This window comes from Panthera onca, chromosome F1 (assembly GCF_046562875.1).
Source record: "Panthera onca isolate mPanOnc1 chromosome F1, mPanOnc1 haplotype 2, whole genome shotgun sequence".
In the NCBI taxonomy this organism is placed as follows: Eukaryota; Metazoa; Chordata; class Mammalia; order Carnivora; family Felidae; genus Panthera; species Panthera onca.
Genome location: NC_138355.1, coordinates 23836753 through 23862607, shown reverse-complemented (window position 1 = coordinate 23862607; position 25855 = coordinate 23836753). Strand labels below are relative to the sequence as shown.

Sequence of the window (25855 nt, the reverse complement as noted above, 5' to 3'; positions counted from 1 at the left end):
ATTATTCCGTAATCTGGAAAAAGTCTAGTTTGCAAGCCGTCAGGATAAAATTACACAGTGTAAGATGAAAATTTTTTAATCCATGAATACTATCTCACATATAGTCAAACGTAAAGCTAAAGGATTGTCACACTTGGAATAATCAGCGTTTTACTAGTGGACAGTTAACAGAAAGAGAGAAACTGAGCTCAGTCTGGTGACAGTACGGATACAGCACACGTGGGCGGGAGGCTGTGGGGCACCGGCTAACCTACTGCTTTTGCTGGGGGTGTAGGTGAAGACAGGAGTGACCAAAGAAAACAGAAAGTAGCTATGTTCCCGGTGCTATCCCTTATACTAGCAGCTGTCCTGGGATGAGACCACAGGTGGAAGATGAAGACAAAAATCAAAAAATAGCCTCCAAAACTGGGGATATGGGAAACTGCTTGAGGGCAGGTTATAGCATTAATTAGAGACCAGAAAATAAAGAGTTAAATCTTTTCCTGTAGAATAATAATAATTCCTGTAGAAGAATAATTTTCATCATAGGAAATCCAACAAGTATCAAAAACTAAACTCAAAATTCCCCATAAACCTCCATCAACCAGAGACAATGTGTGTCAATATTTGGACACAATTTCCTTTTGGTCTTTTTTAAAAAAGAGTTTAAAAACGCTTTAAATAAGAGTTAAATAATGCTGTAAAAAAGTGTGTCATATCCTGTTTCCTTACATTTGATATTTAAATATAAGAACTTCCCATGTCATTATAAACCATTTTAATAGTGGTATAATATTCAAGCATATTAGTATAGCATTATTAATTAACCCTTCTTCCATGATTGGAGGTAGGTTGTTTCTATTATATACAATGATACATTGAACATCTTTGTGCATTAATCTTTTTTTCTATATTTAGGATTATTTCCTTGGACTAGATTCTCAAGGGTAAAATTACTCAGTCAGAGGTCAAAGTATATGCATGTTTTAAAGGCATATCCATACATACCTTCAAATTATTTTCTCAAAGAGCTATATGTCTATCCAACCACGAGTATCATCTGTAAAACGAACTACTTTGCCCCTTCTGATCAGCATTATGTTCTTTTGTTTTTAAAACTCTTTGCCAGTTTTAGAAGTAAAAATTGTATCTCATGTTAGTTTATTGTCGGCAATTGTTAGTCGTTTGGGTTTCTTTTTTGTGAGTTGTCCAAATAAGACAGTAACGTGGTTAAATGTATGTGCATTCCTGTGAAAAGTATGAACCAGTAAATCACTAAATATGTTAATATTCTTCTAAGATATTTGTGACCCAAACAAGTCTCATTTCATTAGTAAAACCTTAATAAAGCAAAATGAGAAAGCAAGCCTCACCTTTCTTTAGAGACTTTGAGGAACATTCTACTGCCTTGTTTCCTTCTTCTTCTTCCTCTTCTTCTTTTTCTTCTTCTTCTCCTCCTCTTTCATTTTCTTCTTCTCTTCGTGTTTCAGCCTCCCTCTCTTGAGACCTTATCAAAATATCCTCTACTTCCCTCTCTAGTTCTTTATTTCTTATGAGGGTATGATGAAGTTTCTCATTTACCTCCTCAAACTTCTCCTCTGCTTGTCTGGCTCTGCTTTCAAACTCTCTGATGTGGACAAAGGCCAGAGAAAACACAACAAAATGGAAAGGTTTGAAAAAGTATCTTTCATGAATAGGAACACATAATCTAGAAGAGGCAGTAGAATTAGATATGTCCATCCAAAACGTACAAAGAAGGGAGGCAGCAGCATCAATCGTTAACCCAGAACTGCGGTCCTGGAAGCTACTTGGATGGCAATATCAGAGTGGCAGTCATGCTGTGATTTAAGAATGCAACATATTTATGGGGCCCCTGGGTGGCTCAGTTGGTTAAGCGTCTGACTTCAGCTCAGGTCATGATCTCGTGGTCTGTGAGGTGGAGCCCTGCGTCAGGTTTTGTGCCGACAGCTCAGAGCCTGGAGCCTGCTTTGGATTCTGTGTCTCCCTCTCTCTCTGCCCCTCCCCTGCTCATGCTCTGTCTCTCTCTGTCTCTGAAAAAATAAAATAAAACTTAAAAAAAAAAGGATGCAACATACTTATAATTTCTTAGTGAAATCTGACTTTGGGTATTTGGATTTCTCGTCAACAGCCAAGGAACCCCTTTTTCAGTAGCTAATTTTGGCTCCTCTTCATTGATGTGATCCAACATACTAAATCAATAGTGTCCTTTCTTTTCCAGTACCTCTAAAACCAGATCTGACAGTAAATAAAACCAATCTGAAACGTGCCTCTTAATTCCTAGAGTGCGTGTTATATGTCTACATGGCTGTGCTCTTCTCTTGGCACTCACGACCATCTTGACTATATCGCCCTTCCTACTCTTGGGGTTATGTAGCATTCTTTCTTGCAGAGTATTTCTCCCAGCTCCGTCTCTAGCTCATCTCTTAGAAACACACTGAATAGACCCTCCTAATACCCTACTCCCCACATACACACACGTTCCCTCCCTCCATCTCCACCGTGGGCGAGGACGGATGTTCCTGTGGAAGCAGTGTACTTCCTTGCCATTAGCAGAAGACTTGGAGATACCCAACCAACTAGTGAGGATAAAGGGAGCAGAAGAAACACAGGTAAGCCACGAAGTGTGGATTTCTCAGCTAAAGCTCCTGGCCGGCAATCTTTGTTGTTACCATCGTGGAGCCTCATACTTACATCAGCTTCTCCTGTGTGCGTTCAATTACAGCCATTGCTTCTAGATACTTTGGGGCCAGTGTGCCTTGACTAGCTGATTCTCTCTGACAAAGGAAATAAGCAGTATGAGTGAACTGAGAATCCCAACAGTCAATACTCTACTTCTTCAGAATGTTTTGGACTAAGCCTTCCAGAATATTTTTTTCTACTCTCCATATTTATATAGTAAATGATCAAGCAGTCTTAACACCAAAAAAGAACAGGGACTACCTATGGCCACACAGCATACCAGCTTCCAAATTATTCACGCTACAGGTGGATATAAATTTGATTAGAACTGTGAAGAAGCAGGGAAAATAATATCAACAAAAAGAAACAAGGAAAGAAGAAAAGGTTTAAAAATAAAGAGAAGGCTAAATGTGTTTCTGTAATAAATCAAGTTGATGATCAAGGAAATTAACTATTTTTCTTAAGAATTTTCTTCACCAAGCACATAACATTGCAACATCCAATCAGATCTCTCAGGGCCTTAGGGAACTCAATAAATATCAAGGCAGTGAAAGTATGAAAAAAAAACCCGCCTCTTTCATTTATCTTGACTCTACATACATTCTAGGAAACAAAAGAAAGGTAAAAGAAGGTATTTGGAAAACAAAAATTGTAAGCATATTTTAAAATAAATGTGACATTTTCCCAGAACTGTACATTTTAAAAATTGAAGGATAGTTGACACACGATGTTACACTACTTCCAGGTGTGCCGCATGCTGATTGGACGAATCTATACCTTATGCTGTGCTCACCGCAAGTGTAGCTCCCATCTGTCACCATACGACGCCATTACTACGTCACTGGCTATATTCCCTGTGCTGTACCTCTCATCCCCGTGACTTATTCATTTCATAACTGGAAGCCTGTACCTCCCACTCCCCTTCGCCCCTTTTTGCCCACAACTGTGTTAAAAGTCTCATGTATCCATGTTTCCGAACCTGAGGCGAGTAAAAGGTAAGCCCCACATTATAGATGGAAAGGGAGCTCTGAGAGGGTAGGCAGCCTTCCATCCACACAGAAGGATCTAGTGGGTTAAAGCAAAACCCTCATCTGGGCCTCTTCATTCTCACCCACACAGCCCATGGCAATATGCTAGCTTTTTCTAAAGGAAAACCAGAGAAAAACCACGTGAAACATTTTCACTGTTACCCTAGCTCTTTTACTCTCTTCTTATTGTCCCAATCACCTACTCTTGTCTTTCTGCTTTGCTCCCCTTTCTTGGGTAGTTTGTTTGGAAAGTAAATGCTATCATTGTCCAGCCTGGACCAGAAGCATGTGACTTGGCTGTGGCCACACAGCACTTGCCACTAACTTATTTGTTCTGTGAGGCCAAAAGAAAGGTGTTCAGAGCGGAGGCTTCTAGAACTGGAATTCCTCACATGGTTTACAGCTCTATGGAACAACTTTGTAGGTAGAAACCAAAGTAAAGCAGTACCGTACTCTGCGCACACCGGAGCCTTCAGACGCGCATTCATTCAACGGATACACGGCGGAGCCTTGAACTGCATAGGCTTGAACAGTGCGTGCCCACTTTTACATGGATTTTTTTCACAGTCCAGTACTGTAAACGTCTTTCCGCTTCCTTATCGTTTTCTTAATAACATTTGCTTTCCTCTAGCTTACTTCATTGTAAGGATACAGTACGTAATTCGTGTGACATACAAAATATGTGTTGAATGTCCGTGTTATCTGTGAGAATTCCAGTCAACAGTAGGCTATTACTAGTTAAGTTTCTGGAGAGTCAAAAGTTACATACGGATTTTTGACTGTGCAGGGAGTCAGTGTCCCTAACCCCTGAGCTCTTCAAGAGTCCACCGTATATTTAGTTCCAGTGTGCGAGGAAAACGTCCCTGTTTTGACACTGGCAAGTACAGATTAACGTTTTGTGGTCCATTTCAAATCCTTCCAGAGGAAATTCCTGTGGCATCCTCTGTGTATGGCTGGTGGCAGCCTCCCCCGCATCACCCATACAATGATACTGACACCTCAAGGCTAATCACAGACATGGCTTTAGACCCTATTCTCCTACGCCTAGCCTTCCTCTGGCTTCTGTGGTCTGTCACCCTGTTTAAGAGACAAACACGGGCCTCGTGGCTCTTGGAAGTAATTGCATTGGACTTTCCTTATTTGCACCAATCTGCTGTAGCTTTGCACTTCGTCTCTGACTCCAATTCTGTCTCTGGCCTTTTTGACTTGGTCTTCCTCAGGTTTGACTCCACTAATGGGCTTTGAATTGGACAATAGCTCTAGCCTGACACTATCTCAGGGAGGATCTTACTCCAGGCCTACTTCTTTGGGATCCAACTCCCAGCACTGACATAGCGCCGCAGCAGCTTTGGACATAATTTCTAGAACCACCAATCCAAGGGCCCTTCCCTGTTGCGGTTATAAAATACGTAAATTAGTCACTGCTCTGGAGTACGTGGTATTGTGAGAGGGAAACAGACTTCTAAGGGCCACCTTCAGGCCAATGACAGAAGGGCAGAAGGTCTAATCTTATGTTAAAAATACTGCTGATCCCCCCAAATCTGGTGCCTGCTCATCTTTCTGCAGGAGTTCACAGGTGATTCAGCAAAATCTCCTATCATCTTCATACACTTATAAGTCTTTATGGACACCCAGAACCTACGGTGTGAAGATGAGTCTGAAAGAGATCGTTTCCAATATCTTGTTTGTTGGGGTAGCTGAGCTGTGGCCAGCCCTACTCATGCGGTCAAGAGGAAGCACTGGGGGGCCAGGGTAGCTCCGAGCACTTTTGGTAGCCTCGGGGGGAGCTTGCCGGATTTAGTCATCCCACGTCTCCACCAGCCAGCTGAGATGTTACACAGAATTCCGGCTGCCTGTCCTACAGGAACAATGTTGGAATGATTCTGATTCAGAAAGGGCCACAAGGGGTGCGTTGCAGCACGTAACCAGAACTGACTGAACGGGGCTGCCTCCGAAAGCAGAGGAGCCTTCTCCCAGGAAGGACGGCAGCAAAGCCAGCACCGCCTACAGGGATCGCTTGGTTCACGAGTCCATCAGGCACAGTGACAAATTAGATGTGCCTGTTTCAGACGGAGCTGGCCACATTATGCACACAGGGCCTGCTTTGAGTACAGTCCTCACGAATTTCCACGAAGCCCTAACTCCTGGCTAATTGAGGAGCGTTTGAATAGTGGACGGTCCAGCCCCATTGTGGTAGACACTAGGACATTGGGTAACGGTATGAATGAGGCCCTGGTTTACCAGGTCAAGCTATCAGCCTCCCCAAGCTGGTGGTGACTTATCACCACCCCTGTTGAGATATCACTCATATCTCAACCCTCAGAAAATCCCACACTGGTGTCATCTGCAGGAGGGGATACTAAGAGTAACTGGAATTCTCCATGCTTAGGTCACTAGCTTCCCAAGGGTCTGGCACTATTTCTCACTAGAAAAACCTGGGGCTCCTCGATCTCTTGGAGCTCTCCAGTTTTACAACTCAACTCCCAGGGACATGACAAGTTATACCTGCACACCACAGGCTTTCTGCTTCCCGATCCCTTCCTTTTTTCTTGCCTTCCCCAGGGTTAATCAAATGTACTGCCTCCTGGGAGTTGTGTTTTTAGACCAGCAAAAGAGTGCAGCTGCCTGTTAGGTCTGGTGCCTTGAACCTGTATCCCTACAAAATGGTTATTTATGTTCTTAGGACCAGAGACTGTCAAATAATAATAATGATAATAAATAAGGGAAATAAACAAGCAAACAAAAGCAAAAAAAAAACTTACAATAGAAGATTTGAAAGCTTAAAGCACCCTCAGGGAGTCCTAGTACTTTTGTAAGTGACAGGTACATGGAGCCCAGGCCCCACCTGTTCCACCTGGCCTGCAGCACAGTCCAAGATGGCGCTTCCCCCAGCTCCGCCTCCTGCCCCAAATCTCTGACCTCACAAGCCAGTTGAAGGAACTTTCATTCTCTGGGCACCCACAGCCCCAAATATCAACCTTGTCTCTGCTGGCCAAGCACAATTAGGTCTCTTCTGTTGGAGCACCTGGTGATCCCTTTCCGCCCGCGAGTGTTCCAGCCACCACCACATAGGATGAACATGATTCTTCTTTACCTCCAGGAACTTGCAAATAATTATATACCCGGCTGGCATTTTGCTCCATTCCCCAGACCTTATAGTCAACGAGCACGTAAATGGTTCAATCTTCAGTGATCTATAGTAGCAGCATTAGCAACCTTCCAGAGCCTGGAGACAGACTTTCTGGGCCACATCGTCCCAGATGAGCTAGTCACATGGCACTGCACCGTGTCAGATGGAAAGGTGGTATCCTGGAGCAGTCCCCCACCCCCACCCCACCCTCCCGCCACCACCACCAAAGACAAGCTCTGTGCCCCTCAATTTTGCCCCAGGCTATAGGCTGTTTTCCTGCCTGGTTTGGGTATCTGGGAGACTTGACAGTGACTCCTAGCCTAGACAGCACAGCAGGGGAGACCATCTGAGGCAGGAAGGCCTTGGGTGGGATTGGTGGGGTTAGGAGATCAAACGGTGGTGCCCTTTCCGTATGTGTCTCACGGCACATGACTCCTGACTGACTCTCCACGTGATTTCCCCCAGTTCTTCCTATAAGATTTGGAGCCTACTTCCCACAACCTCCCTGGACATATACCCCTGCAATCGGCCACACCTCTGCCTTAGTCATCCAGCTGCTGCCCAGCCTGACCCTCACCACAGCCCCACTGCACCCACCTGCTCAGATGGACCAAACCTCTGACAGTGAAATGGTCCATTACTGTGGGGGTGAAACTGGATTCGATATATGGATTTCTGGCACCACCACCCCCCGCCAGGAAAATGCACAGTATAAACATACACACGAAACGCTACATACCATTTTGGGGGATTAATGGGATGAAGGCATGACCTCCTGTACACAGAGACACGCCAATCTAGAACTGACTTACGTCTACCACGGTCCTAGAACTTTCTGTGGAGGAATCTTAAATCTATTTTCCTGGGGCGCCTGGGTGGCTCAGTTGACTAAGCATCCGACTTTGGCTCAGGTCATGATCTCATGGTTTGTGAGTGGGAGGCCCACGTTGGGCTCTGTGCTGACAGCTCAGAGCCTAGAGCCTGCTTCGAGTTCTGTATCTCCCTCTCTCTCTGCCCCTCCCCTGCTCATGCTCTCTCGCGCTCTCTCTCTCTCTCTCTCAAAAATGAATAAACATTAAAAAAAATTTTTTTTAATCTATTTTCCTGCTGAGTTTCTAAAAATTTCCAGTTTCCCATCAATTCTTGTGGTTGGAAGTATATGGTGATCACAGTTCTCAATAGAATCTGCTAAATGAATATTCTAAAAAAAAAAAAATAGGTCAAGTTTTGACCAAGATATTGTTAAATTAAGAAAGTCAATGAAAAGCTCATTTTAAAATGAAGTTTAGGGGCACCTGGGTGGCTCAGTCGGTTGAGCGTCCTACTTCGGCTCAGGTCATGATGTTACCGCTCATGGGTTCAAGCCCCACATCAATCTCACCACTGCTGTCAGCACAGAACCCGCTTCAGATCTTCTGTCCCCCTCTCTCTCTCCCCCTTCCTCACTTGTGCTCTATCTCTCAAAAATAGATAAATCTTAAAAAAAAAAAAATCTTTAAACTGAGGTTTAAAGAAGAGAATGAGAAGTTTTTATAAAGTTACGGTGAAAAACAAGAGTTTTCCAAGGATGACGCTGGGAGGAAAAAAAAACCCTGAAAAATATATTATGTAGGAGCTCCTGGTCCTCTTAGAGCTAAAAGTTATGTCAGATCCATATCATTTTTACATACTGTTAAATTTCCTGGCTTTTTTCTCTAGTTTTGAATCTCCGATTTGGCTTTCAGATACATACCCAGGAAGAGAATACATCTGTTTCAAATAGAGGTTTGGTATGAATGTTTTCATCTTTTTCAATTATTCGAATGAGTCTTTCCTCTTCTCTGGATGTTGAAGGCTTCTAGGGCACAGAAACACGAAGGTCCCTTTAGTGAGCTGGTATGGGACACAGTGACAGGGCAAGTTGTCTGGAGGAGTGTCTGAAGCTTTAATTTTCCATTTGCTCTAGTCACTCAACGAGCATTTTGAAGACTTTAGAGCAAACACTGTGTGAGAAATTAGTGGGGACGGGGAAGCGGAGACCAGGGAAGAAAATGTGAGAAAAACAAAGAGGATTTCTTCCAGACCCCAAGAATTCATAGCACAGTGGGAGAGATGGCCCAGAAAATAATTATGGTATGCCACATTACTGTTAGCAAAGAGGTGGGTTCCAAAAGCTGTGTGCATCCAGAAAAGAGCCCTGAATTCTGCCTAGACACATCAGGTAAGTTTGAGAAAGAAAGTGATACCTGAAGGTTGAACAAGAGTTTGTACCGTAGAGAGGAAAGAGCCAGGACTAAAGCCTCAGAGGTGGAGAGGAGGGAATGCATTATACAGTTAAAAGGTATGACATTATTTAGTGGCCACATAACACTGTTTTCCATTTATTTTGTGTCTTCCATATGCCAAGGACTATAGCAGAAATAAAACAGAAAATGCTGGTCCAAAGAAGCTTGGGTGTTGTTATCATATTTTTGTAGTGCTGTCCAGCATATACAGTGAGTAGAGGACCTAGGTCACAGCCTGGAGTCATACCAACATTTAAACTATTCACAGAGAAGAAACATCAGGGAAGTAAGTTAAGACAGTACAGAGAATGTTAGGTGATCACGAGTTCTAAGAGCCAAAGACAATAGTCAATCCAGGAATCAGCAAAGGGCTCTTGCCAGACTAATCTGGGTTTGAATGCTGGTTCTGCCACTTACAGCTATCTGACTTAGGGTAGTCAGTCAACCTGAGTTTCAATTTTCTTATCTGTAAAATGGGACAATAATTTTTACCTTGAAGTTGTACTGTGTAGATAAGAGATAACATGTACAGAACATGTAGCTCACAGTAGGCACTCAATTAGTGGTGGTTATCGTCGCATTTTCATCATTATTATAAGTGCCCCAGGAAGGGTTGTTATTACTACTAATGCCTCAGCAGGGGTGGGGACAGGGTAAGGAGAAGGAAGGTGTGGGCCTGGGAGGAGGGGAAAGGCAGCCCAGAACAGGAGCTGAAGAAGTGGACACATAGAGTTTACATTACTGTTTGAAAAATCTGGCAATGAAAGGATAAAGAAACAGCATCAGAGTGAAAGGCAGATAGTGTAGGAAATAGGAGGACAGGTGTGAATGAGGTTGATGGGAAGTAGGTGGATTTTGAAAAGGAAAAGGATGTTCCTTCCGTGGAAAACAAAGAGCTAAGGGTGTCTGCGGGTATGGCTAAATCTACAAGAAGAAAGGACGCAACTTGATTTATGCCAGATGATCTATTTCTATTTTCACTAGTACCTCTAAACATATTCTTTAAAAACATAAAGGGAAAGAAAAGATAATACTAAACATCTTACCTCTTCTTTCTCTTCTTCCTTTTCCTTCTCAAGTTTCTTATCCTCCATACTTTCTTCTTCATCTTCTCTAAAAAGCCTGTCTGTTTCAGGCTCAATTAATTCTTTTACAAAATCCTGTGAGATAAAACAATAGTATAATTATAGCTTAGTGTATATTAATAATTGAGTAGTATATACCCATTATTCATTCAAAAGTATTTAATGCGTACTAATCTTCCAACTGGATACTGTGCTGGGCATAAGGACAAAAAAGTGAATAAGAATGGCCTCTGTCCTTAAGAAGCTTACAATTTAGTGGACAAGAAAATGCTATGGATACATATAGTCACATGGTAGGAACACCTAATCCAGATCTGGTAGTGGATAGGGGTGAGAGGGTTGGTCAGGAAGGTTTCCTGGAGGACATAATGTCTGAGTTTCTTCTGGAAGGATGAGTAAGGGAAAAAGATAGTTAGCATGGGGTATTCTAGGCAGAGGATGCTGCATGGGCATGATTGGCTCTTGAGGACAAAGTAGTTCAGTAGGACAGAAATTTAGGGGTAGATGGACAGGAGCACAATCATAGAGGAAGGGCTCCAGTGGCTTTTCAGGGAAACAATTTTATCCTGAAGGCAATGAGGTATTGATAAATTGGCTGATATGTTTTAATTTTAAAACAATCACTCTAGCAACATGAGAGTAGATTTAAAGAGAAAGAGGCGAGAGAGAGAGAGAGAGAGAGGAGTGAGGGAGGGAGGGAGAAAGAGAAAGAAGGAGAAAAGGTGAGAGTAGAGAATGAACAACACAGGGTTTCAGAAATGAAGAGGAGGGTAAGGATTCAAGAGGTTATTTAGGAGTTAACTCTTACTGCTTGAGTAATTCGATGGATATGGAATGGTTAGGGAATGGAAGCATCTTGAATGATACCTGATGTATGGTGTAGGCCACTACATAGATGATAATACCGTTCACAGAGATAATGAACAAAGTTGCATAAGCAGGTATGGGAAGACAGATGAGTTCAGACTCAGCTATGTGACTTTGAGTTACCACTAAGATATCCAACTGGAAATATTCAGTAGATTGTTAAATATACGGATCTAGAGTTTACATGGAGGCATTTGGGCTAAAGATAATCATTTAACAATTATTTAATTGAATTTAGTTGAAGCCAAGAAGGTAAATTACATCACCAAAGGAGACCTTGTGAAGTGTTAGGGGACGAGGCCTTAGGACAGGAACCTAGTCACATAAAGGGCTAGGGAAGAAAGACGAGCCCCCAGAGAAGGCCAGAAGTCATGTCAGAAGTCTGAGAGGTCCACCAGGAAAGCCAAAAGAGGAGAAAGAAGGAGTCAACAGTGTTGAATACCTCAAAGAAGTCTACACAATGATCGACTGAAAAATGTCCTTCAGATGTTCACAGCAACGATGTGTAAAAAACAGAAGCTAGAAATTTCTGTCTTATTTCACTTAGCATTATACCCTCTAGATCCATCTGTGTTGTTGCAAATGGCAAGATCTCATTCTTTTTTATGGCCGAGTAATATTCCTGTGTGTGTGTGTGTATCCACACGTGCATACGTGAGTGTGTATTACCACATCATCTTTATCCATTCACTTATCGACGGACACCTGGGCTGCTTGCATAGGTTGTCTATAATAAATAATGCTGCAATAAACATAGGGGTGCATATATCTTTTTGAGTTAGTGTTTTCATATTCTTTGCTTAAATACCCAGTAGTAGGATTACTTGATCACATGTAGTCTGATTTTTAATTTTTTGAGGAACCTCCATACTCTTTTCCACAATGGCTGCACCAGTTTGTATTCCTACCAACAGTACATAAGGGTTCCTTTTTCTCCACATCCTCACCAACACTTCTTGCTTCTTGTGTGTTTGATTTTAGCCATTCTGACAAGTGTGAAGTGATATCTCATTGTGGTTTTGGTTTGCATTTCCCTGATGATGAGTGATGTTGAGCATCTTTTCAAGTATCTGTTGGCCATCTGAACATCTTCTTTGGAGCAAAGTCTGTTCATGTCTTCTGCCCGTTTGTTAATTGGATTATTTGGTTCTTTGGTATTGAGTCGCAGAGGTTCTTTATATATTTCAGATACTAACCCCTTTATCAGAGCTGACATTTGCAAATATCTTTGCCCACTCGGTATTTCTCTTTTAGTTTTGTTAATTATTCCCTTTCACTGTGTAGCTTTTTTCTTCTTTTTTATAGAGAGAGAGCAGGTGAGCAGTGGAAGGGGCAGAGCAGGAGATGGAGAGAATCCTCAGCAGGCTCCAGGCTCACTGTGAAGCCCAATGCAGGACTCAGTCCCACAACCCCAGGATTCATGACCTGAGCCAAAATGAAGAGTTGGACGCTCAACCGACTACGGCACCCAGGGGCCCTGCTGCACAGAAGCTTTTTATTTTGAAGTAGTTCCAATAGTTTATTTTTGCTTTTGTTTCCCTTGCCTTAGGAGATGTATCCAGGAAAACGTTGCTATGGCTGATGCTGGAGAAATTATCTTATGTGCTCTCTGCTAGGAGTTCTATGGTTTCAGGTCTCACATTAGGTCTTTAATCCATTGTGAATTTATTTTTGTGTATGGTGCAAGAAAGTGGTCCAATTTCATTCTTTGCATGTTGCTGTCCAGTTTGTAATTAACATTCTTATACAGATATATCATATATTAGAATTATCAAATAGACTACAAAGTTATATTAACCTGTCTAAAGAAATAAAAGATTGAAAATATGAATAAAGAGACAAAGATTACAAAAATGATCAGACACGAAAAAGAACCAAATAGAACTTTAACAATTAAATTTAAAAACTGAACAGAGCTCTTTCTCGACTCCATCTTCGTGGTCGCGGCTGCGGTGGCCATCGTCCAGTGGCCGACATGAAGCTTTTTGTCCATGCCCAGGAGCTACACACCCTCGAGGTGATCGGCCAGGAGACGGTCGCCCAGATCAAGGTTCATGTAGCCTCTCTGGAGGGCGTCACTCCAGAAGATCAAATCGTGCTCCTGGCAGGCACGCCCCTAGAGGATGAGGCTACCCTGGGTCAGTGTGGAGAAGAGGCTCTGACCACCCTGGAAGTAGCTTGCCGCAGGCTTGAAGGTAAAGTCCATGGTTCCCTGACCCATGCTGGGAAAGTAAGAGGGCAGACTCCTAAGGTGGCCAAACAGGAGAAGGAGAAGGAGAAGAAGAAGAAGACAGGCAGAGCCAAGTGGTGGATACTATACAACTGGCACTTTGTCAACGTTGTGCCCACCTTTAGAAAGAAGAAGGGCCCCAATGCCAACTCTTACGTCTGATGTAATCCTGGCTTTCCCCAATAAAGCCACTTAGTCCAGTCAAAAAAATAGAAAATAAAATAAAATAAAAACTGAACACAAAGGTTTAATAGAAGATTAGCGAACAGGAAGGTAAACCAGATGAAATTATTCAGGATGCAGTGCAGACACAGAGAGATAGAAAATATGAAATAAGGTTCAAAGACATGCGCATAGGTTCTAATACATATCCATTCAGCCAGAAAGAAAGGAGAGAGCAAATATAGTAGAGACAATATTTGAAGAGACAAAAACAGAATTTTCCATATCTAATTCAAGATACCAACTCAAACATTCAGGAAACCAAGAGAATTAATGGCAAAATTTAAAAAGAAAAGGAACTCCACATTCACCACGTATCAGAGTGAAACTGCAAAATGCCAAAGATAAAAAGATCTTCAAAGCAGCCAGAGAGAAGAGAGGGTTAACTTCAAAGGAACTGACAGCTGAATTCTCAACTGTCACTTTGGTAACAATAAAATCCAGAAAACAGTAGGAACAGTGTCATCAATGGGCTAAGAGAAAATAATACCCTCCTAGAATTGTATGCCCAGCAAAAAAAAATTTTAAGAATGTGAGTGAAATAAAGACATTTTTAGACAAACAAAAATTAAGTTTGCCTCCAGTAAATCCTCACTAAAGAAAAATGTAAAGGTCAAGGCAGAAAGAAAATGATCTCAGGCAGAAGATCTGGGATGTATGAAGGAACAATAAAGAAATTAAAGGGGCGCCTGGGTGGCACAGTCAGCTGGGTATCCAATTCGGCTCAGATCATGGTCTCACGGTCCGTGAGTTCAAGCCCTGTGTTGGGCTCTGTGCTGACAACTCAGAGCCTGGAGCCTGCTTCCGATTCCATGCCTCCCTCTTTCTTTCTGCCCCTTCCCTGCTTGTACTCTCTCTATCCAAAAAAAAAAATAATTTTTTTTTAATTTTTTTAAAAAGAAGAGGATGCTTGCTATTGCTACCACTATTTAACACCTAATTGGATGAATTACCCATTGAAATCAGACAAGAAAAAGCGATTAGAGCCATAATAATTGAAAGAAAGAGGTCAAATTATCTCTATTTGTAGATGATTTGATTAAGTATCTGGAGAACCCAAAAGAATCTATTAAAAACTACTGAAAACAGTAAGATAATTCAGTAAAGTCACAGAATATAAAATTAAAATACATAGATCAATAACATATACACAGTTCTCAATTATAAGATACAATGGAAAAGAAGATCCCATTTAAAATAGCAGTAAAAGGGGCGCCTGGGTGGCTCGGTCGGTTGAGCGTCCGACTTCGGCTCAGGTCACGATCTCACGGTCCGTGGGTTCGAGCCCTGCGTCGGGCTCTGTGCTGACAGCTCAGAGCCTGGAGCCTGTTTCAGATTCTGTGTCTCCCTCTCTCTGTGACCCTCCCCCGTTCATGCTCTGTCTCTCTCTGTCTCAAAAATAAATAAACGTTAAAAAAAATTTTTTTAAATAGCAGTAAAATAAAACAGTCAGACATAAACCTCACAAGAAATGCACAAAATGAGTAAACCATAAAACATCAGTAAAAAGCATTAAAAGTAGACATCCTGTATCCCCCATTTTTGGATATGACAACCCAACAACATAAGTATCTCTGCTCTAAGTTAATATATAAATTTAGAATGATCCCAGTTTTCAAAATTCCTATTTTTTCTAGAGGTAGATTATAGAGTTCTATAGAAGAATAAATAAGCAAAAATGGTGAAATCCTGAAGCCCATGAAAAAGATCAGTGAGGAGAGCTGACCCTACCGGATATGAAAATGCACCATAATGCCTCAAAAATTAAAATATTGTGGTGATGACCCATGAACAGATAAATAGAAAATAAATTCCAGAAACAGACTTAGGTGGAATATTGCTATTTTCAAATGTTAGAAAACACTACAACATGGAATATTAGAAACAGTATAATGTGGAAGACAAATCCACCTTGTTCACATCAACCCAAAGACTGAACAGGGCCAGTGAGTAGAAAAAGTTACAAGGAAATGTATTTCATCTAGTTCAATAGAAAGAATAACATTCTACTAGTGAGTGCTCACCAAAACACATGGCTAATTCTGAAAGTAGGTCTCTGCCACTGCAGATGCTCAAATATAGGCATAGATCAAGGATGGGTGGTAATGCAAAGTTTCACACATCTGATGTTAGGCTGAATTCAATCACCTTTAAAATCCTTTCTGTTCCCTATGATTGTGCAGAGCTCTTGAATTTAATTTTTGCATAGATCTGTTGCGTAGCCAAGATCACGTCTGTGTTACTTAATTTTCTGAAATCATTCAGTGGCTAATTCAAAATAATTCTGGCCAAGAATTGGGCAGCAAAGAAAAATAAGCATTTGTAAAAGGTGTATAATTTAGAAAGGTGGTGTTTCTTTGGTGTTTCAATATAAAACGCAAGTCCCACAGGGCGCCTGGGTGGCTCCATCCGTTGAGTGTCTGACTTCGGCTCAGGTTATGATCTCAAAGTTCGTGAGTTGGAGCCCCGCACTGGGCTCTCTGCTGTCAGCACAGAGCCTGCTTCAGATCCTCGGTACTCCCCTCTCGCTGCCCCTCCAGCACTTGCCTACATGCTCTCTATCTCTCTCTCTCAAAAATAAATAAACTCAGGGGCGCCTGGGTGGCTCAGTCAGTTAAGCGTCCGACTTCAGCTCAGGTCATGATCTCTCACTCTGTGAGTTCGAGCCCCGCATCGGACTCTGTGCTGACAGCTCAGAGCCTGGAACCTGTTTCAGATTCTGTGTCTCCCTCTCTCTCTCTCTCACCCTCCCCTGTTCATGCTCTGTCTCTCTCTGTCTCAAAAGTAAATTAAAAAAACGTTAAAAAACTGTCTAAAAAAATTTTTTTTAACTGTCTAAAAAAAAATAAAATAAAATAAAAAATAAACTTAAAAAAAATTTTTTAAGACACAAAAGAGAGAGGCCAATGGGCTGGGTTAGGTGCTCAAGAGAAGAAATAACCTTAAATGGAAGACAGAGCCTGAAGGGGATGAGGAAGTGTGCACACAAAAGCAGACCAGTCTGAGGACCTGCCTCAGGATGTGACAGGCAGCTCCCCTCTGAAAGCCATCCTTTCCTTTATGAAGGATAAAGCAAAATCATCCGCTAAGAAAGTGAGGAGAGATACTTAGGTGGATGATTTTCTCCCTTAGAAGGGAGAAGAACTACTAATGCTCTTGGTCAGGGACCACATTCTCTTCTGGTAAATAAGTGAGGACTCAGAACACTGATAGGAAAAAGTCACTGAAACCTTATCTATTGCAATACAGGACGAGGCTGAATAATGATCAATGCCAACACATGGCAAATACCTCTTCTCCAAACAGGTACTCCTTTTCTTCCGGTGTCAGTAACTTTATTATTCTGCCTTTAAGCCCAGAAAGGAGGTGAGAACATGTGGTGATCCACTCATGACATTCTCTCTGAGAAGAGATCAAAGATAATTACTAAGCAGAAAAAATCAGACTGTAACAACTCATTTATTCACTCCTTCTATCGAGGAGCTGTTAAGTACAACTCTAAATACAACTCCATTCAATTAACTTTTTATCACTTCAGTTCAAAGATTTGTGCAGAAATGAGTCTCTATGAACACAGACCTGAAATCATACCATCTCTTATCAACAGGATTTGGGGATCTGGGTTGCAATGGGGCAAGGAGCTGTGCTGTGCCATAAAACCAGATGCAGAAAGGCTGCTGCATTTACTACAGGCAAACGGTCGGTCCCAACAAATGTTTCGCAGCTGACCAGGTCAACTGTGATTGCATAGCAATAACAATAGAAATAGCCCACATTTAATTGGCTTTAATTATATGCCAGACTCTGTTCTAAGCATGTGCAATATTAATTCATTCAGTATGTAATATGTGCTATTATTTTTTATGAGGTATAATTGAAATAACATTACACTGGGAACAAACTGATGGCTACCAGAGTGGAAGTGGCTGGGGGGATGGGTGAAATAAGCGATGAGGATTAAGGAGGGCACTTGTGATGCAGGGAATTGTTGAATCACTATATTGTATACTTGAAACTAGTATAATACTGTAATGTTAACTGCAATTTAATTAAAAACGTAATTAATTTAAAAAATTAAAATTTTAAAAAATGGATTAACCCCAAAACAAATGCACACACAAAAAATAACATTGTATTCGTTTGAGGTGAACAACCTGATGAGTCAATATTTGCGTATATTGCAACATGATCACCACAATAAGCCTAGTTAGTATCTGTCACCATACATAGTTACAAATTTTTTTCTTGTGGTGAGAACAGAAATATGTACCATTATTCTTCTCATTTTTTTGATGTAGAAACTGAAGGACAGAGCAATTGATCATCTTGCTCAAGGTCATATATATAGTTAAGCAAAGCACTTGGATTTTAATCCAGGCGGCTTGATCAATCTTGAAAAAGAAGAACAAATTTGAAGGATACACACTACTGGATTTCAAAACTTCTTCTATGACCATAGTAATCAAGACCGCTTGATAATGGTGACAATGTCAACAAACAGATCAAGAGAACACAACAGAATGTCTAGAACAATATCCACTATGGATGACAGACCACGGTGAGCATTGGTGAGGAAGTGGCCATGGGGAACATTCATAAACTGCTGGCGGGGAGTGTAAAATGGTTTAACCACATTGGAGGATAGTTTGACAGTTTCTTAAAACGTTCAACACATACATACCATGTGACTTAGACATTCCATTCCTAGATATCTGCTCAAGAGAAATGAAAGAGATGCATATATACATGAATATGCATTAAAGCTTTGTAATAACCCAAACTGGCATTCAAATGCCCATCAACAGAGAATGGATAAATTGTGTATATCCATATAATGAAATACTACTCAGCACTAAAAAGCATGCAATTTTAATAAAAGCAACAATATGTGTGATTCTCAAAATAATTATGCCAAGTAACGAAGTCAGATCAAAAAAGTACACATTCTGAATGGGTCTATTTATATATTCTAGACAATAAAAATAATCTTTGGTGTTAGAAAATGGATCAGACCTTGCATGGGGGCAGGATGACGCTGGAAGGAGAGATTACAAAGGGGTACAAGGAAACTTTGAATGTGTTAGATATTTTCTTTTTTTTTAAATAATAATCATTGTATGGGTGTATCCATAATTTAGAAATTACCAGACAGTACACCTTAAATACGTGTAGTTTGTTGTAATACAAGTCAACCTAAGAAGTCTGCTAAAACAAACAAAACAAAAGGGGAAGATAGTGTTACCTTCATCTCATTCAGTTCATGAAGATCCTTAGTAGGATTTTTTTCTAAGTGACCTGCTTTATTCAGAGCCATAGCTGTTACCATCCCTTTGCAACAACTGGAAAAAATAAAATAAAATAAAAGCACACACACACACAGCATGACCTATTTATTATTGGTTCCTCTTCTAAGTGTTTTAAATTCAGATACCATGGAAGTTTACCATAATAATTAAACTATTGACTCACGAAGGAAAATAATCTGTCTCTCAAGTTTCTCACCCTTGTCCTGTTCCTCCTCTTCATTCTTCTCACTCTTGACCATGGGTAACATTGAATGAAAATAAAAGCTACTTCCTGAATTTGAAGCAATTGTACTAACCTATGCTTCCTAGTTAAAAAATTATAATTTTTCAGACCTTATCTGTATTTGATAAGAATCTTCTAGCTTTTCAGATATAGGGGTTTTTTCATTTGGGTTTTCTTTTTTTTTTTGTTTTGTTTTGTTTTGTTTTGTTTTTTCAACGTTTTTTATTTATTTTTGGGACAGAGAGAGACAGAGCATGAACGGGGGAGGGTCAGAGAGAGAGGGAGACACAGAATCGGAAACAGGCTCCAGGCTCCGAGCCATCAGCCCAGAGCCCGACGCGGGGCTCGAACTCACGGACCGCGAGATCGTGACCTGGCTGAAGTCGGACGCTTAACCAACTGCGCCACCCAGGCGCCCCTCATTTGGGTTTTCTTAAGAGACGTTTCAGTTGGTGTTTGGTGAAACTAAATAGATTTAGTGAATATAAGTGTACATTCAGTTTTGCATGGAATTACATAGGGAATTACAAGCTTCTTCAAAAATGCCCCCCCCACCCCCGCAGTGTGTGCAAACATGCAAGATGTATCTTATTAACGCAAACAAGTGGGCCTTTTTGGTTTGATTTGGTTTTCTTTTTACTAATTCTCCCGTATAAGTATACACTTCCCACCTTGCCTATGGTAACACTGTGTTCAAAAGAATTCTAAAGCCAATGGGAAAACACTAAAATCACATATTTCAACCGGGCAGTGTTGAAGCTGCTTTAAAAACTGAACTAATATTTCTTTCAAGGTTTGAAAACAATCCCTGATTGCTGCTACCTCACCGCCCTTATCTCCTCTGCTTTATGTCACATTTAATCTTCAAAAGGACAATAATAAAATAATCAGATAGTTTCACCTGTTCAAATAGCTGGAGTATTGCGACAACTTTCTGGCCAGTGCGATTGCGTCCAGCTCTAACTTTGCAACTCTTACATCATGTTTCTCAGCACTTTCCTTTTCCAACTTTGGGAGAGTGTCTTGGTCAGTAAAGTCAGGCACCATTAAAATCAGCAAGCTTACCATCCACTGGATCATAGATATATGCAACTCATCCATCTGTTAAAACATGATTATAATATAAATGACTCGTTTTAAATAAATCAAACAGTAAAAACCATACCAAATTTAAAAATAGAAAGCATACCTGTTTCTAACTTGCAACAACACTACCATTCTTTTTTCTTTTTTTTTTTTTTTTTTTTTTTTTTTGAAGGGGGTAGGGACAGAGGGAGAGGAACAGAGAGAGAATCCGAAATAGCCTCCACACCCAGCACAGAGACCAAAACAGGGCGCTCGATCTCATGACCCTGAGATCATAAGCTGAGGGGAAATCAAGAGTTTCCTGGAAGTTCAAATGACTGAGTCACCCAGGTGCTCCAACAACACTGTCATTCTTTTTTTTTTTTTTTTTTAACATAATTTATTGTCAAATTGGCTAACATACAGTATGTAAAGTGTGCTCTTGGTTTTGGGGGTAGATTCCCATGGTTCACCACTTACATACAACACCCAGTGCTCATCCCAACAAGTGCCCTCCTCAATGCCCATCACCCATTCTCCCCGACCCCCCCATCCACCCTCAGTTTGTTCTCTGTATTTAAGAGTCTCTTACGGTTTGCCTCCCTCTCTCTGTGTTTGTAACTATTTTTGTCCCCTTCCTTCCCCCATGGTCTTCTGTTAAGTTTCTCAAGATCCACATATGAACACTACCATTCTTAATGAAATCAAATCATCACTACTCAGCTAGGATAACCTTGTTTTCTTTCGCTCATTATACTACATTACACTACCCTCTTCCTCTTTAGTTTGGTCAAGGGTATTAACCCATTAAAGCTGCAGTTCCCCAATTGTGCACTAAGACATTGCAGAGCTCTAAAGTAAATTCTCAAGGATGTCATGGGGTTTTAAATTCTTGAGGGAAATAATAGCGATGTGTGACACCTATCAGCACAGCATGAACTTGACATAGTTCACAGTTTCAACACTGGATGCACTCTATCACTTTTGATGACATCTTTCCTTGGCAAAGCTGGTTTTATTGGTGGTTGTGTGGTTAAAAAAAAAAAAAAAAGTACTTTGGGAAAATCGAGGTTCAACAAGAAATGAGGGTGGCACCGTCCCATCAGGTTTCAAGGTTAGAGAAGTTGTCCAGTAGTTAAGTGCATACATTGTATTAGTAAATAATGTTGATTAAATGAGAATAAAAGGGTTTCTTTTTCTTTCAACATATGTATTATCTAAAAAGTTAAACTAAGACATTAAATTTTGCAAAGCTTATTTGAGCAAGCAATTAGAATCAGGCCGTGTCAAAACCAAAAAATGGTCAGGGGCATTCTGCAGGCAGGGGCCAGGAAAAAGATTTTTATAGAGAAGACACTGAAGCAAAGCAATGCAATTATTTAATTGACTATAACTCAAATGTTGCCTTATTTGGGAAAATTTAGTTATTTGGCTCTTGTGACAGATGTTCCTGAGTTCCATTTTTTCATATTCAAGAAAATCTAGTTGCCTGTTTATGATCAGTCCTTGGGTTTTGTTTTCTTAGATTCAAGTACTGACTCTGGCTTTGGTTTGTTTATAGAGGCTACCAAAGGGACCAGAGCTACCCCAGTATAATGGCCTCCTTGTTTAACTATTTTAACACGTATTGCTTTTCCAAACAGTTACTAAGTTATTAGGACACAAATATTTAGTAAGTTGTTCGAAACTATCTACTTAATAAACTGAACTGTGAGGGGTTTCTTTTGGTTTAGGAGTGCGAGAACACTGAGGCACAGGCAGCAGTGGGAACCAGTCAAGTTTTGGAAGTTCTGCATTATGGTGTTTGCTGAGGCTCGGTCCCAGACATAAAATGCAGAAAACATCATGAAATGCAAAAGTCAAACATGCCATACCCTTCAAATGCCCTATCCCCTTTCTCTGATGAGTCCCTAAGTATTCTTCTAGGCTTACACATGACCTACTCTGAGAAGTCTTTTTAACTTCCACTGGCTTTAATTTGATCCTTTCCCCACGTTTCTATACTGTTCTGTACACATGTCTATTAGAACTGTTTGCACATCTGTCACCTCAATTAGCCTATGCGTCTCTTTAAGACATGGGCCATCATTTTATCCCTCAAAACCACACATAGTACTTGACAGAGAATTAAGTGCTTAATAAATGTTGTTAAATGGACAAATAAAAATCAAACTTGGGAGCCTAGCTGGTACTAAAACCCAAGCTCCCCACCTCGGAAGGAAAGGTTGTTAATGACCTAAAGGAATGTTGATGAATGTGTTTTCATAACTTAATTAACACACCAGGAAAAGGGCAACACTTCCTGACTTGTGATTTCACAAGTTAAAGATATTTCCCCCCACATTCACAAGCTATACCCCTGCTGCTTCTCAAAGTAAATAAATTCCTAACTGTTCTTTCCTATATCAATGGCCTGGATTTACACCCTCATTCAAATAACTCATTTTTGCTTACATAAAATATTAATTGATCCTTGAACCATCCCTAATAAACAAACAGAAACATTATTATCTTCATTTCAAAGTTGTATTGTAGAGATTAAATGGTAGAATCTAGGGCATGCTGAATTTAGGTTCATAGCTGAATTTAAAATTAGAATCAGGGGCACCTGGGTGGCTCAGTTGGTTAAGCACTGGGACTCTTGACTTCAGCTCAGGTCATGATCCCAGGGTTGTGGGATCCACACTCAGCATGGAACCTGCTTAAGATTCTCTGTCTCTATCTCTTTCTCTGTTTCTGTCTCTCTCTCTCCCCTGCACACTCTCTCAAGAAGAAAAATAAAGTAAAATAAAATTTAAAAATAAATATCCATACAAATCATTTGAGTAATTACATCACATAAGTTCCCATTTTGCCCTCCCAACCTCCTGCTTCAATTGGATAGTTATGACCTAGTTTTTCTTTTAAGAAAACTCCCAGCCAAGGCAAAATATAATTTCACAAACCCCTACAAGTATATACCTGGTGCTGAAGTTCAATGTTACCATTGTTAATCTCATTGCCTATCTTCAAAAGCCATTGTTGAATCATGTTAAATATTTGTGCTTGAAGCACCCTGAAGGAAAAGTCAAACAAAATAAAGATAAGTGACTCACATAGAGTATAAAAGTTAAACTATCAGCTAAAAGAAAGGGTTTTATTTCACCGGACCTAGTAAACTTAGGTGTTGCCAATTGTTTGAGAATTCAGGAAAGGTGAATCAAAACCTTAAATCACCTGGTATAATGGCTTACTCCTTGTCATCGCCTTCCTAACCCCATGCAGGTAGCAACTGGCATGATGCTCTTGGGACAATGTAGATCTTACCTTCAGTGCTAACTCTCTACTGTAGAAACTCACACTCCTACCCTTTACATTCACTTCTAGGCAGTGAGATCACAAAGTGAGAAAAATGAATTTTAAAATTCTCAAGAGATCAGTTTCCAACATGACAGTGTGAGGAGCAAAGCTGATCCACTCCTTAGTGAATCTGGGTGAGAACTGTTTGAAAAACAAAACAAAACCAAACGACTGAAAGCCTCTGGAACGAACAGCAACCGCAGAAACATGTGGACAAGACAATCTGTGAAAATTCAGTAAGAAAGGCAAGGAGAGTCTACGGTATTTGAAACAAGACTCTTCTCTCTCTTTCCCCTCGGTGCTCAGTGAGGCAGACACTCCACTCCAGACTGCTGGAGTTATGGACACAGAGTTCCCTCATCTTCCAGTTCCCAGTTGAGGGCTTTTTTCCTGGAAGGAAAAGAACATCCAAGGTTTCTCCTCGGACCCCCACCCCCACTCCTTGCCTGTCGCTGAGGCTAGGTACTGGGAAAATGCAGTGGAGAAGTGGGGATTCCCTTCTGTCCCGTAGAAAGCTATGGGAACTTACGAGCCAGAATCCGTGTCTATATACGGAGGGATGGTACCAACAATGTTTAATGAGGCATCCAACTGAGATATTATTTCATTAATTTTTTCATTAAGTTCCTCGTATTCTTTAAGATACATTTCAGGAAACTCCAGGACACTTTCCATCTTGAAAGAACAGAATTCAAGAGAACTAATCAAACTTGAAAGAATTTTAGAGATACCTAGAAAAGTGAGAAAAGTAATAACTTTTAAAAGTAGTCATAAGTCTGCCATTTTAATACTAAATTATAAAATGCCAATAAATAATAAATTATATTGTAATATAATGGATGGAACTAGAATGTATTAGGCTAAGTGAAATAAGCCACTCAGAAAAAGATAAATCTTTTATTATTTCACTCATATATGGAATTTAAGATACAAAACAGATGAACATAAGGGAAGGTAAGCAAAAATAATATAAAAAACAGAGAGGGAGGGGCGCCTGGGTGGCTCAGTCGGTTGAGCGTCCAACTTCAGCTCAGGTCATGATCTCACAGTCTGTGAGTTCAAGCCCCGCATCGGGCTCCGTGCTGACAGCTCAGAGCCTGGAGCCTGTTTCGGATTCTGTGTCTCCCTCTCTCTCTGACCCTCCCCCGTTCATGCTCTGTCTCTCTCTATCTCAAAAATAAATGAACATTAATAAAAAAAAAAAAACAAAAAAAACAGAGAGGGAGACAAACCATAAGAGACTCTTAAATACAGAGAACAAACTGAAGGTTGCTAGTGGGGTGTTGGGTGGAGGGGGAGGAAGGGCTAAAGGGATGAGAAGCATTGAGGAAAACACTTGTTGCGATGAGCACTGGGTGTTATATGTAAGTGATGAAGCACTAAATTCTATTCCTGAAGACAAAACAAAAACATAAAATAAATAAGTTAATATCTGTTCTTTTGACCACTCCTAAAAAAGAAGAAAGAAGAAAGAAGAAAGAAGAAAGAAGAAGAAGAAGAAGAAGAAGAAGAAGAAGAAGAAGAAGGAGGAGGAGGAGGAGGAAGAGGAGAAAGAAGAGGAGGAGGAGGAGGAGGGGGAGGAGAAGAGGAAGTGCAAAACATTCTCAGAATTGTAGAAAACACTGTTAAAAGAAACTAAAGATCCAAATAATTGGAAAAACATCCCATGTTCATGGATTGGAAGATTTCACATTGTTAAAATGTCAAACCTGCCCAAACGGATCCATAGATGTAATAAAATCCCTATCAGAATCCAAGCATATCCTCTCCTTATAGAAATTAATAAGCTGTTTCTAAAATTCAGATGAAATTGGAAGTGACTCAAAATGGCCACAACAATCATAAAACACATAAAGTAGGACTCCTCACACTTATCAATTTTAAAACTTACTACAAAGCAAGAGGAATTAAGATAGTTTGATACTGACACAATGACAGACATATACATCAATGGAAAAGAATTAGGAGTCCAGAAATAAACCACTACCATCAACTAATTTTTGACAAGGGTGTCAAGGCCTTTAAATGTGGGAAATACATTTCTAAAAAATGGTAGTGGGATAATTAGATATTCACATGCAAGAGAATGAAGTTAGACCTTTACCTCACACAATATACAAAAATTACTCGAAATGGTCAAATACCATAACATAAGAGCAAAAACTGTAAAACTCTTAGAATACATAAGGATAAACTTCATGACTTTAAATTTGGAAGAGGATTCACAGACATGGCACTGGAAGCACAAACAAAAAAAAAAAGAAAAAAAGATAAATTGAACTTCATAAAAATTTAAAATTTTTGCACTGCAAAGGACACCATCAAAAAAATGAAAAAAACATCCCATAGAATCATAGAAAATACTTACAATTCATATATCTTAAAAAGCTTTTGTACCTATAAAGAACTCTTACAAC

At 40.4% G+C, this 25855-nt stretch overlaps 1 protein-coding gene and 1 pseudogene across 3 annotated transcripts in view; one reads left to right on the top strand and one right to left on the bottom strand.

Moving 5' to 3' along the window:
- AXDND1 (axonemal dynein light chain domain containing 1) overlaps positions 1-25855 on the bottom strand; it is an 88697-nt gene that overhangs the window by 1595 nt on the left and 61247 nt on the right. For all 3 annotated transcript variants that reach the window (XM_078441252.1, XM_078441253.1, XM_078441254.1), the window contains 9 exons: positions 23968-24169; positions 23061-23154; positions 19936-20135; positions 18748-18844; positions 16797-16907; positions 10148-10261; positions 8570-8674; positions 2692-2774; positions 1353-1606 (listed from right to left, as the gene is read on the bottom strand). In XM_078441252.1, the coding sequence (XP_078297378.1) occupies positions 1353-1606; positions 2692-2774; positions 8570-8674; positions 10148-10261; positions 16797-16907; positions 18748-18844; positions 19936-20135; positions 23061-23154; positions 23968-24169 (1260 nt within the window). The remainder of the gene's footprint in view (positions 1-1352; positions 1607-2691; positions 2775-8569; positions 8675-10147; positions 10262-16796; positions 16908-18747; positions 18845-19935; positions 20136-23060; positions 23155-23967; positions 24170-25855) is intronic.
- On the top strand, positions 12976-13495 carry LOC132686108 (ubiquitin-like protein FUBI pseudogene; annotated as a pseudogene).